Source organism: Phoenix dactylifera, chromosome 4 (assembly GCF_009389715.1).
Source record: "Phoenix dactylifera cultivar Barhee BC4 chromosome 4, palm_55x_up_171113_PBpolish2nd_filt_p, whole genome shotgun sequence".
NCBI classification, from domain to species: Eukaryota; Viridiplantae; Streptophyta; class Magnoliopsida; order Arecales; family Arecaceae; genus Phoenix; species Phoenix dactylifera.
The window spans coordinates 15517517-15535995 of record NC_052395.1 but is presented as its reverse complement, the minus strand read 5'-3'; the positions used below and the strand labels follow the sequence as shown (position 1 = coordinate 15535995).

The 18479-nt window shown below is 39.4% G+C and overlaps 1 protein-coding gene and 1 long non-coding RNA gene across 2 annotated transcripts; one reads left to right on the top strand and one right to left on the bottom strand.

Annotated features, from left to right (window-relative positions):
• Nucleotides 1-2250: 2250 nt before the first annotated feature.
• On the bottom strand, nucleotides 2251-6088 carry LOC113463758. The gene is made up of 2 exons (XR_003388562.2): nucleotides 4184-6088; nucleotides 2251-2632 (listed from the first exon to the last, which is right to left on the bottom strand). It is a non-coding gene; the product is annotated as an uncharacterized LOC113463758 (long non-coding RNA).
• A 7211-nt stretch (nucleotides 6089-13299) lies between these two features.
• Nucleotides 13300-15995, top strand: LOC103722270 (uncharacterized GPI-anchored protein At4g28100-like). Its single transcript, XM_008812751.4, has 2 exons — nucleotides 13300-14597; nucleotides 15293-15995. Exons 1-2 carry the CDS (start codon nucleotides 13800-13802, stop codon nucleotides 15647-15649), a joined length of 1155 nt encoding a protein of 384 aa, XP_008810973.2. The 5' UTR covers nucleotides 13300-13799; the 3' UTR covers nucleotides 15650-15995.
• The last annotated feature ends 2484 nt before the right edge of the window (nucleotides 15996-18479 follow it).

Below are 18479 nucleotides of genomic sequence, written 5' to 3'. Positions count from 1 at the left end.
GGGAATCCTATTAGGAGTAGGACTAGGATTCCTACTTGGAGTAGGATTCCTATAATCCTAATTAGATTAGGAGTTTTGAATTAAATTTGGATTCCTACTTGGAGTAGGATTCCTAGAGTCCTAATCGGATTAGGACTTCGAATTCAAATTAGAGTGCTAATTGGATTAGGACTAGAATTAAACAAGTCCTAATTGGATTAGGATTTCTTAAGTCCCAATTAATTATTAATCCAATGGATCAAGATGGCTCCTAATTAGATTAGGATTGAAGAGTTCAATTGAGTCATGGTTCATTCAAGTTCTAATTGGATTAGGACTAGCATAGATTGAACCCAATTGATTCATGATTTGGACTAAACCAAATAGGAGCCCTAGATGCTATTTAAGAGGAGGCTTGGGGGCTGACCTAATTCATATGAGAAGCTCTCCCCTTGTGGCCGTACGCCCCCCTTTCTCCTCTCCTCTTGGATCAGCCGCAAGCAAGAAAGAAAAAGATCCATGGTGGTCTCCTTCTTCCTCCTCCGTTTGGGATTCAACGCAAGGAAAGGAAAGGCTGCATCTAGCTTTTTGGATCTTCTTCCTTGATCCTTTCATCTTCTTCCTCCTCCCTCTAGCATTCAAGAGTTGAAAGAAAGGGAGGTGATCAGCCATCAAAACCAATCTCTGCAAGGGAGCTAGCACCCCGGGGAGATTAGAAGCGATTGGATCGGTCCTCTGCTTCGTGTGGATACCCGTAGAGGCCGGGCACTTGAACGGCTTCAAGCGAACCTTCATCCTAAACCACGAACTTCAGTTTGCGGTGATCATCTACCCACACAAGGTGAAGATCTGATCTTCTACATGTTTTAAAAGGTTTTTTAATCCTTATCTATCTACGAACGGTTTTTGAACAACGTTCATGCGATGAACGGTTGATCCCGTGCATGCCTCTTCCGCTGCATCTGAATTTTTTTTAAATTTCAGCGGCATGATCGGGGTTTTCTAACAATTTCATGTGGGGAGAGAAGCTGAGAAAGAAAAAGAAGTTTGTCTAACCTATTGCAATTCATAAGAACAACTAGCAGATATTTTTACAAAAGCTTTACCAAAAGCAAGATTTGAGTATTTGAGATTTTAGTTGGGTGTTACCAGCAAAAGTATCAAGGAGGAGTGTAGAAGTGTGATCCTTTTGCTGGAATTCAGAGGATGCTGAAATTAAAGAAGGTTTACCATTGATGTATCTCGGGGAGAGCAACTGTTGGAAGTTCTACTAATTCATATAACCAGCATTATTTGTCTTTTAATATTTTAGAAATCAAGATACATTGAATGTAAGAAGCCTAAAGGGCATGTTTATGTATTTAAACTCATATGTTGAATGAACAAAATGCTTGCTGTTCTGACATCTCTTCTTCTGAACATTTTATCTTTTAAATATCATCCTCCCAAAACCAACACAGGACCTGGCTTTAATCTTACTAACATTTGAGACAATAGATACATGGCTTTAAAGTATGCTATGGACAGCATACTCTGTAAAATCTATACGTTTATAGTTCCCGGTCGCATGTTCAGCAACATGGGCAGATTCTTCTGAGTTGTGTAATCTATGAGTATTTTCGAAGTAAAGTTAAAGATGCATTAACCTCTCATTTTACAAGTTTCAGAAATAACATCACTTTGCTACTCTATATTGCATTGTAACATGCATGGCAACTGTGAAATGAAGGCAGAGGGATGGAGTTGATGGATCCATTGCTTGATGGTCCATGTTCAACAAGGGAACCAATCAAATCCAGCAATATAAGGTTGCTGTGTATCCAGGAAAATCCAGAGGAAGGCCTACCATGTCTCCAGTTGTAATGAAGCTATGGAGCAAACAAATGGTGCTTCCCCAACTTTTATAAGAAAGAGACTACTGTTGTGTCAGATCTGTCATCATCTAGCACCAAAACGGTTCAACAACTATTCACTCAATCAACGAGATGACAATTACTGATGTTGATGCTAGAAGGGTTGCAAAAATCTGTCTATGTGATGAACTAGACATCATGGGTTTTGCACCATGAAAGCAATGGCTCGACTGTCGAAATTTGGTATTTCGATGATTTTTTTCATTGACATGATTCAAATTGTTGGTGAATCAACAACCCTCTCTGATGCGGCGGGAAGCGTGGTAGTGAATCTCTCGCGTTGCACCTGATGCCGGAAAAGAGTCACAAATTATGAACCTGAGGAAAATAGGATTCAAAACAGGGGATATGCTGCAAATTTCAAGCAGAAGAAACTCTGCTTTTCATTGATGGCTGAAACCAAAAACCAAGCAAGCGAACAAACCCTTTTAGCGATGTCTTGAATAGGCTACGCATAACTTAACCCTTGACCCTAAACAGAAAGCAAAACAAACATGGAACCTAGCCAACAATCTGACTTAATTCGGAAACAACTCTTAAGATGGACTCCTATTTCCAAACGGAATTTAGAATTCAAAAACAAACATAACAAAACAGAAATATTTCTTCCAACAAAAATAGAAATTTGTCAATCCCCAATCTCTTCCGGATTGATCTGAATGTCACGCTCATGGATCAGCACCTGTCTTCATGGATCAGCAATCACCCATGTTCAGCTTTTAGCGGACGGATCTTCTGTCCTGCATCACTCTCTCTCCCTCAAAAAAAAATTGTTTTTGAATTGATGAGGATTTAGTTATACGTAGATTCTTAGCTGTGAAAAATATGCATTTAAAATGTCACTGGGCAATGTTTTTTTTTTTTTATTTTTATGATAAGTCACTGGACAATGTTATTTGCTTTAAAATAAGAACTCTCCCTTTGGACAAGATATCAACTTCAGGAACCTTGTGCATGAGTTATAACTGATAATCCCTAATATCAACTAACTTTTTTTTTTTTTTTTGATTTCATTAAAATACAAAATCATGCCTTCACACATGGTCAGACATGAATTTTATATTACTGAATACATACATACCTCCACATATCACTTTTTATTTTTTCTAATTTATAAAATGTACTTGTGAGTGATTTTTACGCTTTCATTATAGTTTTCTACAATATAGTTAGCTCTTTGGTGCCAAATACCAGGCAAAAAAGTCGGCCAAAAAATAACATTTCAAGTTTCAGTCTCTTTCCCATATCCCTATTTTGTTTTGTTTCCCAATAGGATGTTTCAAAGAGATCTAACGTTTTGATGAAGGTTCTTCAAGAGATGAAATGTGTTTGGAATATGATGTTATATTGGAAACTAAAAAGTCTCCACAACACCTGAAAAGTTGAATTTGGATCTACTCATCAAGATTTAGGCGTTGTTGAAAAATAGAAGGTAAACCAAGTCACTGATAACAACTACATGAATACTCACAAGTCGCAATCCATATTTAAGCCATGTTGATATAAGAAGTATAAAATAACTTTCCATGATTATCAAGACTCTATGAAAAATATCATTCCATTCAACCAAAAAAAAAGGATTTTTCATTCTAGTATCATCAGGTGTGTTAGAACTTAGAACATAATGTAACCACGTCATTTCAGAAACAGTTAATGTTGTTTCCAATAGAATCAAATGGACAATCAAAAGTTGAGTATAAGTGCAAAATATCAAAAGTCATGCACTCTAGCTCACTGAACAATATATGACCTTTGCTCTATGCGGCGATCCACAAATTTAATGAACATAATTAGGTTTACCATTGCAATGATGATCATACAACTGATTTAGAATCACTGAATTTAAGTACAGAGGTCTTATGTTGAACTAGCCTAGTGTTCACGCAATTTGGAAGATTTTTCAGTCGTAAGTATAATCAGAGAATTATCAGGCACAAGCAAACAGCGAAATCTACAAATCAATACTCTGCACTATCAATCAGCATGATCTTAAAGAGGTAAACATAAGCCCCATATCTGATGACAGATATATATTATAGGATAGCTTAAAGAGCAAGTAACTAGACAAAATCTTCATCTAAAATTTTTCCATAAGGGCTGTCATATCATTTGTGTCCACCCATCTTTAATTGCATGGATAATGTGTGTTATCATGAGACTTGACACTTGAGTTAGAAATAAATTATATTTAAATTGCAACTAATGCAGCAACAAGATTGCAGAATCAAGTTCACCAATGAATCCATCTGAATATTTTTTAGGCCATCATATCAGGTAATATGAAACTTCACCTTATTTCACCAGCACGGTAATTATCCAGGTCCAATTTCTTAGAGATGCACCATCCACGACTTGAGCTTAGAAGTACCCCTGGTTTCTTCGCAGAGGAGTGCAGCTACTGAGACAAGCCCCAGTTCACAAGAGTTGATTGATTGCCGCAATCCACCTGCCAACAATTTTGCTGCATAGGAGTAACAGATCAAATTCCAATACATGTTTGTCATCGAGCCATGCTTAAAATAATATTGAGGATAATAATAATAGCAGCAGCAGCAGCATGCTTGCTTGCTTTGCTCCATCACTCCCTCTAAATTACTCCGGCAGCGGCCATCATTTAGATTTTCCAGCCAGGAGGAAAACACAAACACCCCAAAAGTAGAAGACTAATTCTCTTTGTACCTGTTCAATCCAGATTGAAATCACAGAAACAAGAAATCGACTAAAAGAGAAATTTACCCCCACAGTCTATATATCCTATTATATAAACCACTCTTCTCCACAACCCAATAGTTATGGCATTCATGTCATCTCATGCAGAAGCCATGCTATTTGTCCTCTTCATTGCCCCCAGAACCACTTCCGGCACCCTCAGCTTCCCACCCATCAAATCCAACTGCACCGGAAGCTTTTACAGTTCAAACAGCATTCTGCGACCAGCCTCGATACTTTCTTCTCCTCCCTGAACTCCAAGTCTTCATCCTCCAACTCCACAATGCAATAGCTGGGTCTGGTGCTGACCCTTGCCAATGGCCTCTACCTTTGCGAAGGTGCCCTCGCCATTGCGACTGCTAGAGCTGCATTCAGATCGCAATAACCAACATTACCACCCCGCGGTGCTTCGACACTCGCCAAGGCATCATCTTGTACGACTGCTGCCGGCTCTGCTACCCTAACCATAACTTTTTGGCATCCCTGACACTAATGGCTTCTGCATGGCCAACCTTGATCGGAAACCAGCTCGCTAGAACCATTTGAGATCGCGTCCAACCTCGTGCAGCAGGATCCCTTGAACCACCCTCCGATGTTCGCGTTCAGTGCTTCAGTCGCCTAAAGCTTGTTTGCACAAGAGCAATCACCTCTGATTCAAGCAGCAATGACTGGAAATTGCTTGAGAACTATCGCGGCGAACATCAAGGATTGCTGCGACTGGTGCAACGGGTGATGGTACCTCGCACCAAGTTGCTGGGTAAGGCATGAAGGCACTCCCATCTTCTGCAACCCAAATGGCACATTCACACAGAGATCATTTTGTACCATTGTTCAGATAACAGTTTCTCTCCTAATGATATTGGAAGCGAGCAGGCAAACTTGAACAACCTCCTTTCTGATTTAGATCCAAAGCCCTTCCCAGTGGCTTCTGCAACACCACAGTTGTAAATATTCCAGGTCAACTGTATAGCCTAGCTTGATGAAGCAGGCAGTGCCACAGTGGATGACCGGGCCAATAAAACAGGAGGTGAGTTTTTTAGCTGAAGAAACCCGCATTTTGACGTTTCAAAGAAGACATTGAAATTTCTTGGGCAGATTGTTCTCAAATATTTTAATTGTTTGAATTGATTTCTTCTGACTTCCTTTAGATATGCTCATTTTCAATCTCCACACTAACAGCTATTTGTTCTACTGTTGAATATGCATACATATAGCAATTGATTTTTACTATTCCAAAATATTCTAGAATACTAAATTGAAATCACTACAAAGTATTGTGTGGGAAAAATTTGTAATTCAGTACACATGAGAAGTTATGTTTTGAACAGCGGAGGAAAAAAGGAAATCATCAGAAGTTCATGTTGGTTTTGTTGTTGCACCAACTTTAGGAGCAAATCTCTTGGTTCCTTTTCTTTGCTTTTAAATGGAGACTGAGAAGGAGAAGCAGTAAGCAGCTGCCGATGTTTCTAATTTTGATAAGTTTCTGTTTGAAATATATTATGTGCATCCATGTTTTTTTCAGACTAGAGGAAAGCTATGCTAGATGATTTCAGGCCCCTACCTGACAAAGGCCTACTACCTTCTATGGTAAGTCTTCTCTAGTGCAAATAAGCAGCTAAGTAACTTCTCTAGTGCAAATAAGCTTGGTGAAAGTGGATTTGACCCAGTTTACAAGGTACACGGGCATCCTTTTATCTTGAGAAAATTTCCATATATTCTGATAAGTGGATTACTCATGAATAATCCTTCAGGTACGTTGAATGATGGAAAAGAAATTGCAATTAAGAGGCTATCAGCAAAATCCAAACAAGGAGCGGTTGAATTCAAGAATGAGGTGACACTAATTGCAAAACTTCAGGACAGGAATCTTGTTAGAATGTTGGTTTGCTGCGTCGGAATGTAAGAAAAGCTGCTGGTCTATGAACACCTACCAAATAAAAGCCTTGATGCCCTTCTATATGGTCGGTCGGTTCTTAATGTTCATTTCTAACTTTTGAACAAACTTCCTAATTAAGTTCTATAGCAGCAAAGCATGGACATACAAGAGAATTCATAGATAAATTTTCAAACATGCAGTTCGCGAACTCTGCCAACTCTAGATCTTTTTTGATCGGCACGCTTACCTGACAATCCACTGCCAACGATACCACTGCCAGATCCAAACAAATATTCTCAGCTGGAGGAGACGTCTTCATATAGTTGCAGGAATTGCAGAGGACCTTCTCTACCTTCCTGTCTTCCTGAGAACTCGCTACTCAAAATCATTCACAGGGGCCTCAAAACTGGCAACATGCATGTTTTTTGGATAATGAGATGAATCCAAGAATATCAGATTTTGGCATGGCAAAGATTTCTGGGGCGAAGGAAAGTGAAACTAATACTAATGGAGTTGTTGGAACTTTGTAAGTGAATATATTGTTTTAGTCTTGCTTTTTTTCTTCACAAAGAGAGAGAGAGAGAGAGATTTCTTCTTTTTCAGTCATATTAGCAGCACCAGTAGGTTCTACCTGTACATGCACGTATCCAAATAATTGGTTACATCTAAAGATTTGGTTTTAATCTTTACCATCGTGCGAGACAGTGCTACATGGCTCCAGAATACCATGGATGCTGTTCTCTCTGTAAAATCTGAGCTTCATACCTTTAGAGTACTGCTGGAAATTTTAAGTGGGGAAAGGAATAGCCACTCACATTTTGAGCAACAAGGGCAGAACCCCTCCGAGACATGCAAGCTATTTGTTAAAATGCACTTGCCTCTGATTTTACAAATTATAGAAATAATATTCCTTTACTGCTATACCTTGCATTGCAACAGGAATGGCAGCTGTGGAGAAGGCAGAGCAGTGGAGTTGATGGATCCGTTGTCTGGCGATCCATATACAACGGATGAAGCAATCAAATGCATCGAGACAGGCTTGCTGTTTGTCCTGGAAAATCCAGAGGAAAGACCAGTCTGTGTACTGTTGCTTGGATGCTGCACGGTGAGAAAGGACATGGTGCTCCCCTGCCAACTTTTATAAGAGAGGAGACTGCGGCGCCGTCGGATTTGTCGTCGTTTAGCACCCAAACTCATTCAACAAACAGTATCTCCATCAATGATCACCCGCCCCCATGTACTCCCAAAAAAAAAAAATTAAAACAGTCTCTCCATCAATGAGGCGACGATAGCTGTAAACTAGAAATGGTGGTTTTCACCATCACAGCAATGATAGGACCAACATGTACTCATCTATTTCTAATTTTATTCATTCACAGGATTCAAACTGTTGGTGAAGTGAATTGACCTTCTCTCTCTTCCCTCAAAGGGAAAAAAAAAAAAACTGACAAGGATTTAGCTATGCGTGGACTCTTAGCTATGAAAACGTAACCCAATCACGGAGCGGAGATGAGGGCTACTTAAAACAGATATTAGCTATATGCGGTCCACTTTGAGAGCCTAGATGCATTCTAATTGAGGCCGTCTCTGCTTTGATGATTGGTTGGATCTAGGAGTAGGTCAGGAAGCTAGTTGCACACCCTCTGGTATAAAATATTTGGAGTCTGATGAGAACTGAGAAGTCATCTTTTTTTACTGCAAGGCATATTTAGCTGCAGATTGGATCGCATACTCCATAGTTCATCACTCGAATTACGTGCTTTAGATTGACTTGACGCTTATTTCAAAAATCTTTCAAGATATTTTACTTTTTAGTTTTTTTAGATGTATTCATATCAAGATAGTGTGATTTTTTTTTTTGTATTAGCAAAAAAACAAAACATAAGATCCCATTACTCCCAAACCCCCCAATTGTCGCTTGGCCAAGTTGTTTGCATTGAAACAAGAAATTTCTCTAAACTAATAATTTAACTGAAAATAACATTCAGAAAACCTGGGTTACATTATTTTAAGCAGCAAATAGATTATATTATTGCAAAGGAATGGAGGCATAACCGTGATTTATTTTTCGGGAACAGCATGGCTGTTAATAAACTAATGGCTGTTATTTTCGCAATGAATAATTTAATATGTTAAAGTAACGCACCCTCCCCCAAACCATTATAACAGCTGCTACTCTAAACCATGAATCGAAACGGAAGCACAAAATTTTAGACCGGATTAAAAATTTTGAACGCTAAATAATTAAAAATCTCAATAAATCAAGAGGATGGCTTACGTAAATTGCAGAAGATTCGATCTCCAAGGAGAGGAGGGGAAGAGAGGAGCGGGCCTTTCGCCGAGGGTTCTCGAACTCAGTTGATGCAAGTCGGGAACCGGCCTATCGAACGGACGTGCCTGATCGGTCTCCCAGAGATCGGACGGTCCCAAGACGGGTCCCGACCTGCACCAAGCGAGCTCGAGAAAGCAGCGAGAAAAATTAAACCCTAAAGAGTAGCCAGCCTGAGAACTCACATGCACAGACTCTCTCTCTCATCGCTACTTGTTTTGCGGACTTAAAAAGGGGTTTGTGCCGGATATAAATTAAAACGAGGAGCCCACAGTCCGAAATTTTCAGTCCATCATGGCCGTTCGTGTGTCGTGATGGCGAAGTTAACTTGGATGTCCAAGCTCCAACAGGCGGCTGAGTAGTATGGACGGCTGTGATGTAGACAGTCCACGTAACATTAATCTGTGACCACTCACGAGCCGGCTCTTCAAGATTCAGCTAACTGTAGGATTCAAAAAAAAAAGAAAAAGAAAATGATACAGTGATAATGACCATCCGATCGATGGATCTCAGATTGATCGGAGACATTTGGAGATGCCCATGTCACCGGTTCGTCCAACGGTCCGATGGACCAAGCAAGAGCACGAGTTAACTAAAACCGCGACTGGATCGAGTTCATTTGGTTCAAAAGGTGAAAAATAAAAAAGAGGACAGATTAGCGGATTTATCGTTGGCAAGATGCCATGATGTATATGTCAAAAATTCGACTCAATTTAAAGCTCAAATCATTATATCTAAACCCAACCTAGTCCAATTCATATATAAATTAGGCTAGATAATTTTAAACAAAATGGTGGGAAAATTATCAAATATTTTATTAGACATGACATTAGCCGAAAAAGAGATGTGGGAAAATTGAGTTAGATTCATTTTTTCTAAGTTTGATACAAATTACTTGGTTTGGTTGGGCACGTAATTTGTTCACAATATAGGTGCCACTTGCCTATATTGGGGTGGCAATCAAATCAGGTCGGATCAAATATAAATCAGATTAGAACTTAAAATTAATCTATTTATTAAGCATGTCAAAATTTCAAATCTGTATCCAACTTATTTATTAAGCAGATAATTTGATTTGACCCACGTGACTAATTTATTAAATAAGTTAAACAAGTTAAATGGATTAGATAACTTTTTAACGAGTTAAATAGATTTAAATATGTTAAAGCAGGTCGAGTTAAATAAATTAGAAATATGTTAAGCAGGTTTCAAATATGTTTTAAACAAATTAAATAAGTCGGATTATAACCCAACTCAATTATTAAATGGGTCAAAGATTTAAATTTAAATCCAATCTATTTAATAAACAAATCTAAATGGGTTAATTTATTTATGATCTAAATTTCTAAATTTGTTTAAACAGTGGTTCGCGGATTAAGTTGATCGGTGAGGTTATTAATTGACAGCCTAGATTAGAATCCAATTAAAATTGGCTAACATGTCCTTTGTTGTTGTGGGGGGGGGGGGGGGGGGGAAGAAAATTACAATGGTGTAACAGGGGCTGCCTTGATATGGCATTCCAAAACCAAAGATGGACGGCTCGGGTTGAGCATATACGCTTTTAATTTGGGCGTGGGTTCTGAGTTTGGATTACCGAATCCTTAGCTAGGTTCAGGTAACGGAATTTGGGCCGGCAAATTCTAGCATGCCCCTCAAGTAAGCCCCATTTGGAAAAGTTTTTGAAAAGTCAAAAAGTACTTTCTGACCCTCCAAAAGTACTTTTAGGTAAAATAAAAATATTTGGTAAAAATTTTGCAAAGATGTTTTAGCTTTTCCAGAAAGCTAAAAAATGCTTTCTGGGAGAAGATCTATTTTGGAGCTTTTCAAAAAAAGTACTTTTAGGCTCGGTCGGAAAGCTATTTTTTTACAAAAATACCCGTAATAAAATATAACAATTACACAAAATATCTCTTTAATAATCGTTTAACCAATTTTATCATCTAGCTAGAAAATTTGTTATATTATGAAAAATTAATTTATGCTAATAATTATAATATTTTATATTTTTATTATTGTATAATACTATATTACATTATATCATAATATATTGATATGCTATGTTAAATAATTTAATATTATATTAAATTATTATGCTAAAGTATACAATATTATATTACTATATTATAATAATATTATATTATATTACAGTAATATTATACTATATCATATATTTATGTATTAATACATATTATATTTTATTATGCTTTATTGTATAATACCATGCAATGTCCTTTATAGTCATTTTGTCATATCCAAAGTACTTTCTTAGTTTGTTTACCAAATACATATTAAAATAGCACAACACTTTAAAAATATAGCTACTAAACAGCAAATAGCTTTTTATAAAATTTCTACTTCAGAAAATTTTATTTGCAAAAGTTCTACTTGCAAAAGCTCCTCCAAATGAGGTCTAAGTCCACCACCGCAATCTCAATCTAAATTCGTATAACACGATCCAATCTAGCAAGTCTCAGATCATGACGGTGAAAATACGCTGGAGTCAATCAGATGGTATTACACAATCAAGAAATAAAGAAACACATCTGCTCCTTGAAGATGAAAACAAGTAAGACATCTTAATCCGGTACGAACCAATCATTGTTCGTTGCAATGCTCTGTTAACTCGAATGTGGCTCAGCCTGCCAGCGACGGATACATAGGATTCAATGGCCCCTCATGACACGCTCGCATCCATGCTTCAGAATTCACATCCGCACACAAAGTCAAGGCTTACAATATACTGTGGCTGGAAAGGCCCCTGCAGGTAAGCAGAAATTGCAAGCGGAATTATGCCGTCGTAGCGCTCAAGAAAGCCAAGATTGAGGGTCCCCCGTGTTGGAATCCAATGCCCGGAACTGTTGGCCCCGTCTTCGTGCGAGAGCAAAAGCGTAAGCTAAGGGTACAGCTATCTACAAAACAAAAAGGACATCGGTGCACCAGCCTGCCTAGCCTCATAACTCGTCTCGCCGGTTTTACGGCGAGCGCAATTTATAATCCGATTCATTAATCTAATTTACGAACGATCCACTTTTAAGTATAGGTTTGAATTTAACATGAATAATTTTGGGGCACAAATGAATTAACCCATCTAGACCTAGTTATTAAATGGGCTGGATTCAAGTATAGATCGTCGATTCATTTAATCCGTTTAATAATTAGTTCAGATCGTAATTCGATTCATTTAACCTATTTAATGTGATCCATCTATTTAAATCTATTTAATAAATAAATTACGTGGGTCGAATTGGATTATCTATTTAATACATAGGTCGGATTCAAATCTGAAACTTTTAAAGCTTTTGTCTCAAAGTATTAGGTTCGCACTCCATTTGGATTCTAGTATGGCCAAAATTTGGACTTTGAACAAACACCTTATTCTTGAGAATCTCATGTTAGCATGATATAGATCAATTGTGAATTAAGCTCCAAATTTGCATTAGAATTAGGGTTTTTAAAAGGAGTGAATGCAAAAAATTAGGACAAATATGAACATTTCGATTTAAAACATTTATCAACAGAAGGTCTCATGTTAGTTATATTTGCAATTAAGCTTTTGCATCTCAGTGTCTCGTCAAGTATGGTCCACGCGTTGTGGGGCTGCCGGGCTGAGGAGGTATTCATGACAGCAAATAGGTCGGCTATTTGCTTCAAATGGCCAAAAAAGTTCTTGATAACATGAGACAAGAGTCCCATTGGGCATGGCTCTCGATGAGTGCTTTCCTTTTCCATTACAATAATTTTACTATATGGTATCACAAAAAAAATCGCAACTATGTTTGAACAAGTAACGGTCCAAATTTTGAGTCACGGTACCAAAAAAGTTTTGAAACCCATAACCTACAAAATTCCACCGAACTGAAATTATTAGACAAATTCTGCACATCAGAATCCTTTAGAATGCCAAAAACACTCTATACACAGTAAGATATGTTGTTGCTATACCCTAGGTTGAGGTCGGTCTTAACCTAAAGTGTGCTGAGGTCGGCTGAAACCGAAGTACACTAAGATCGGCAGGAACCGAGGTACACTGAGGTCGACTGAAACTGAGAAGGAAGGCGAGATTGACCTGCAAAGAAGTCCATTTGCTGGAAAATTTCTGGCGGGAGACCCTCTAAAGCTTAAGTTAGAAATCTAGAGCAATAGTGAGAAAGAAAGAGTGTACGTATAGGAGTGTAGTCTTGCTTACATATGGGTCTCCTTGTCATCCCTGTATATAGGATGAAAGCTTACATGATTTATCGAGTAGTGCCATAACCGCACAATAATGACTAATGATGCATTAACATCATGGCAACAGCCATCCACGATCATCAGGTAGCGATAATCGCATTGATCGTATCTTTACTGCAATAACTGTTTTTAAGACTATGATCACAACCCATTCAATGCCCTTTGGCGTTAGTTCTAGGTAAGACCAACCAAAATGACACGTCATCCAATACTGAGATCAATGACTTCAGTTAAATCCGCAGTCAAAGAGGTTGGAATAACTCGAGGTCGAGGTCGGGATGGCCAATAGTCTTCCTATCAAGACAGATTCCTCTGATCTAGAGAGGAGGTTATTTAGTTTCAAGCATTTCATAACACCAAGCAAAAATTGACCTTATGTTTCATTCAACCATGACTAGGAACTAGAAGCATGCTTCAAATGAAACCATAATCATTGAAACAGTTTCAATCTGCCATCCTTTTGTTATCAATTAACCTATAAAATGACAACTATATTATAACTTCAAAAAAATGCTTTATGTCATCATCGCAGTGTTATACAGGAGAGCACAAGTTGGGCAGTTTTTAATCTTATCATTCCCTCAAGAATTCAATGATTAATTTACACTTACATTACTAAACATGTTTGTTCTCAAATAAGCAATACAGTAGACAAGTGGTTAAACAAAAGCTAAATATAAATGTTAAACCATTGCCCTCATGATTCATGAATCACACCCATACCTCATTTTAAAACGCGTCTGCGAACCCAACCATATAAATTATGAACCCAGTCTGTTCTTTTGGTCCTCCCCCTCCCCCTCCCCCCCCAACCTTTGAAGCACAAGAATCCAGCCAAGAGAACCAGGACCAACCTTGCATCCAAAGCAAAGAGAAGCAGCAAAATAAAAGGCGAAAAAAGAAAATGCTCCAAATCCCATTCCTCCTCCTCCTCCCCATCCTCTTCGGTCAAGTCTCTCTCCTGCCCGCCGTGCCCAAGTTGGACCCCGACCCTGCCCTGATCCCTTCCTCCCTCGTTCTCTCCATTAATTCCTCCCCTACCTCCGCCACCGTCCCTGCCTTCCCGGAGCAGTCCGCCACCGCCATCCCCTGCCCCCTCGACCTTCCCCCCGCCCTCCTCCACGGCGTCTCTGCCGCTTGCTCCGCCCCCGAGAACCCCTCACTCCCCTCCCGCCCCCGCTGCTGCCCCGCCCTCGCCGCCTGGCTCTTCTCCGCCCACTCCGCCGCCGGCCTCGCCACCGGCCCCCCTCCTCTTTCCTCCTCCGCCTCCACCCCGGACCTCCCCATCCTCCCCGACGACTCCGAGTCCTGCGCTGCCGCCGCCGAGGCCGCCCTCCGCGCTCAAGGAGTCGTGCTCCCGCGCCCCAACGACACCTGCGACGTGGCCTACTGCTACTGCGGCATCCGCCTCGGCCCGCTCCGCTGCCCGGGATCCTTCGCGGCGTCCGCGTCGGAAGGGCGGTGGGTGATCGCGAGGGAGGATACTGCGAGGAGCCTCGAGAGGGACTGCGCCCTCCCCGGCCTCGGTGGGTGCGCCCGTTGCCTCAAAACCCTTTTCCAGGTGAGCGCGTGGTTGGGTGCCGTTCCTCCCACCAATTCGAATGTCATACGCTTCAATCATTCCCACGCGGAGATAAAAGCAATCAGAAGCTTACATGTCAGTAAAATCGACCCAGAATTCTTTGCACTGCATGCTAGCTCTAAATAGGAAAATAAACGGCCATCAAACTGAGCACCGCATACAGCACACAAATGCACCATGCATGGCGCACAACGTCTGTTTTATTTGACAGTCATCCGACAATCCTTCTCTACGATCGGATGAGCCATCCAAAGCTTACCTCTCTGCGGTGCAATTAAAACATGCATCGCAGCGGATCCAAGAACAACAGGCAGGTACTCTTTAACCTGTGCAGCGTTTGTGAACGTAAGGCGTTATTGCCATCGAGTCATCGAACACAGTCATCGAGAGCAGAAGAATCATTGATGACCACAGCAAATCCACCTGCATCTCTCAGCCCATAGCGCAGTTAACCACATGCTCTCTGCCAGCCAGGCATGAAACGGAATCCTTAGTGTCCCCAGCAGTCTAATTGAAAGGATCCAAAGCCCTTCAATTATTTTTTATTTTTTCCCACCTCTCTTCATTGTCGTTAGTTTCATGAACCCATCAACAGTTCTTATGTTTGTAGTTTTACTCCCAGCTAGCTTTTTGTCGGCTAATAATTTGTCGTTCTATACTTTCCGGTGGAACAGCTGAGAAGCGAGGAGGAAGAGGGAGGCGGCAATGTTACCGGGCCCGGCCTGCGGGAAGGCAAGGAACGCGACAGGGAATGCCAGCTGATGGGGCTGACGTGGCTCCTAGCGAAGGACCGGACCCGCTATCTCCGCACTGCCGCCTTCGTCCTCCGCGCCTTTATGATGTCCCCCGACGAGGACCCCACGTCCTGCTCCCTCCCCGGCTCCGGCGGCGACGACGACGTCCCCCTCTACGTCGACTTCGCCCTGGTCGACGGCGACGGCTCATCTTCCGCCATCCGATCACCGCTGCCGCCGTTATCATTCCTTCTAGGCCTCTTCTCTCTTCTTCTCTCCCTATTCTATTGCCGCTGAGGAAACCCTGACGACGAGAGGATCTTAGAGAGGCTGGCAGGGGGGTCTCTTGGTCCGAGACCTCGCTCTATTTTGTTCAAGGATCTTCGTGGCTAATAATACAGGACTAGTCGACCTGCAGGCGTGTCCGATGCATGCGAGGCCAAGTACAGTTTGCTGTGATTATATGAGAGAGACTTCCGCCAGCTGTGGTTTTTTTTTTTTTTTTTTTAAGGGTTCGGTAACTGTTCATGCGAGGTGAAGTACAGTTTGCTTTCTTTTGTTCTCCATCAAATAAGCTAAATGGTGGTTTTGGTGTATCTTTCTTGAAGGAGTATGAATAAGATTATAGGAAGCTCTTGAGATAGGTTGCAATGTTGAAATGTAGATTAGAGCAGCAGACGAGCCTCTTAAATCCAACTCGGACTTGAGTTCCAAATTCATTAAAGTTTATGGGTTATGTGGATCTAAGTTTGACCCTATTAATATATGGGGGTCACGAGTGGCTTCTCCAGTTTCCTTTTAACCTAAATTTGCTCAATCCTCCCAGAAACTGTATGGAACAATATGATGGGCAATTTTTGAACCAGCTTGACACGACATGACCAGACCCAACTGATATATCAAGATAACTAGATCAATGAAAATTTAAATAAGCATTTATAGTTAATTAGTCCATTAGTGAATTGTATCGGCAAGTGGTGCTTAGCTAAGATAACCATATCACAAAATGGTTCGATAGATCTAAAATAACTACTACAATGTAGATGCGCTACCATCATTTTTCTATACTTGGATGAGAATTATATAAAATCTAACTAATTATGTTAGTGTCTAAAATATTCTATACGTCGGAAAACTTTTAACCTTGAACCAATCCCTCTCAACTAGTATTTTCCTTCGACCTTACCAAAGAAAGAAAGAATCGCAACCGAATGCAGCCCAGCGAGTGTTGTAGCTAGACGTGCACACGAGTCTGGGTCAACTAACAACTAAATTGAGCTAACATTATTTGCATTAGTTCGGCTCAAGTTCTGAAGATAATTGGGTTGGTTTTGGTTCCAATCCTTCAAAATTCAATTATATCGGTTGAGGTTTAATTAGAAGGTTAAAGTAGCCTGGCCCAACTTAAATTAATCCATACACATAGTATATAATATGTAGTGTTATGTGTAATCCAACATTTGTTTGTACTTATATTTTTTGAGATCACTCCCGTGTCTCCTCTCCTTACTAAATAATTTTGCAGACTCTCTCTTAACTTTTTGGTATTTATAAGAAAAATGTGCAACTAATTAACTTGATCGACATAGAATTTAATTGTTGATGTTTGTTAGTTTCTAACACAATTTATATAAACTAATATTTTATTTGCTATTTCTGAAAAAAATATGGACAAGCTAGAAATCAATCCAGCCCAACCCGATCTTGATTTGGCCTCTAACCCAAGCTTAACCGACCTCTGTGCACTCCTGGCCATAGCCAAATGGGACCGGGGTGGCCTGCATTTCCAGAGTCCTGTTCATCTCAAGCCTCCAATTACCAGGCTCCTCTTTACTCCTATGTAGATTTCTTCATGGATGGAAATCATAGAGCCTCTTTATGCTAGATTCATCCTGGTCACGAGACGTGGTTAAGCTTCAGCACTGGCACCAGTTTGTGAGAGTGCCTCGTCGGCTCATCGTTGCCGAGCCCTGGCCACCAAAATCCTCGCTATAATATACTGTAGCCCTCTCCTTCACCTTCTATTTCTAGGCGAAATCAGAGGGGGAGAACCCCGTCTTGGATTCGCTTCTTTGGCCTGTGTCGAAATGGAGAAGGATTTTTAGCATGATATTTTATTTTTCCTGGTGTTTATACTTTGAACTTATGGAAAGAATGCGATTTTCATTTTATCCTTAAAAGAGGCATTTGGTATAGGTAATTATCTTAAGATCAAGGGTGATGTGAGTGGAGACGATGATATCAACGCATTTGGTTGTACTATAATGATCCTACGTAACAGCGATCCTACGCGGCGGTGATCTCAAATTATCCCCATCTCTTAAATCACCACCCAATTTAGTGATAATTAAGATGTCAGTCCTCGAAATCGGAAATCCAATATCACCCAAGGGAAGCGATCTTAGGCTAAAGGTTGAGGACAAAAATATCCCTCAGTCTAACAAAAAAAAGGTATATCTTATATTATATTGATATTATATATTATATTATAATATACTATTAATCATATTGTTATTCATAGTAATTTTAAATTATAGTAGAAATATATTATTATACTTTAAATTTGTATACTAAAAGTATTTAATATAATACTTCTATTTGCCTCATTTTTCTAATCAAAATAATTATTAGTATTAAAAAATGATATATTTTAAGTATAATAAATATATGAATTCTGTAATGATAATTAATATAATTTTATAGGATTAATAATTTATAGAATTAATAAATGTATTTTATTTATATATTAATAATTAATATATAAATAAATATGTCAATATTTTATTATAATATATCTTATTTGATTAATATATATATTTTTATGAAATATATAAGGAATTATTTTAGTACTATGTAGTGAGTGATCTTAGATTAGGAATTTAAAAATTTTTAATTACTAAAATATAGTATATCAAATATAATAATTTTAAATTATTAAAAATTAAATTATTTTAAAATAAAATCATCAGTGATTTAAAATCACTTTGGTCATCTCATACGCGCCATCAAATGGGACCGAGCATCAATAGTGGTTCGTGAGTTCATTCCTTTAGTATCAATATGGGCCGCATCCATCTCACATCAAGGCGTCATGGTACAATGTACCACATCAGGCCAGTACAATCAT

What these genes read in the sequence shown, in the direction of transcription:
- LOC103722270 (XM_008812751.4), top strand. Translation starts at nt 13,800, where the DNA reads ATGAACCCAGTCTGTTCTTTTGGTCCTCCCCCTCCCCCTCCCCCCCCA. An exon ending in GCCTCAAAACCCTTTTCCAG is followed by an intron (nt 14,598 to 15,292) that starts GTGAGCGCGTGG and finishes CCGGTGGAACAG; the next exon opens with CTGAGAAGCGAGGAGGAAGA.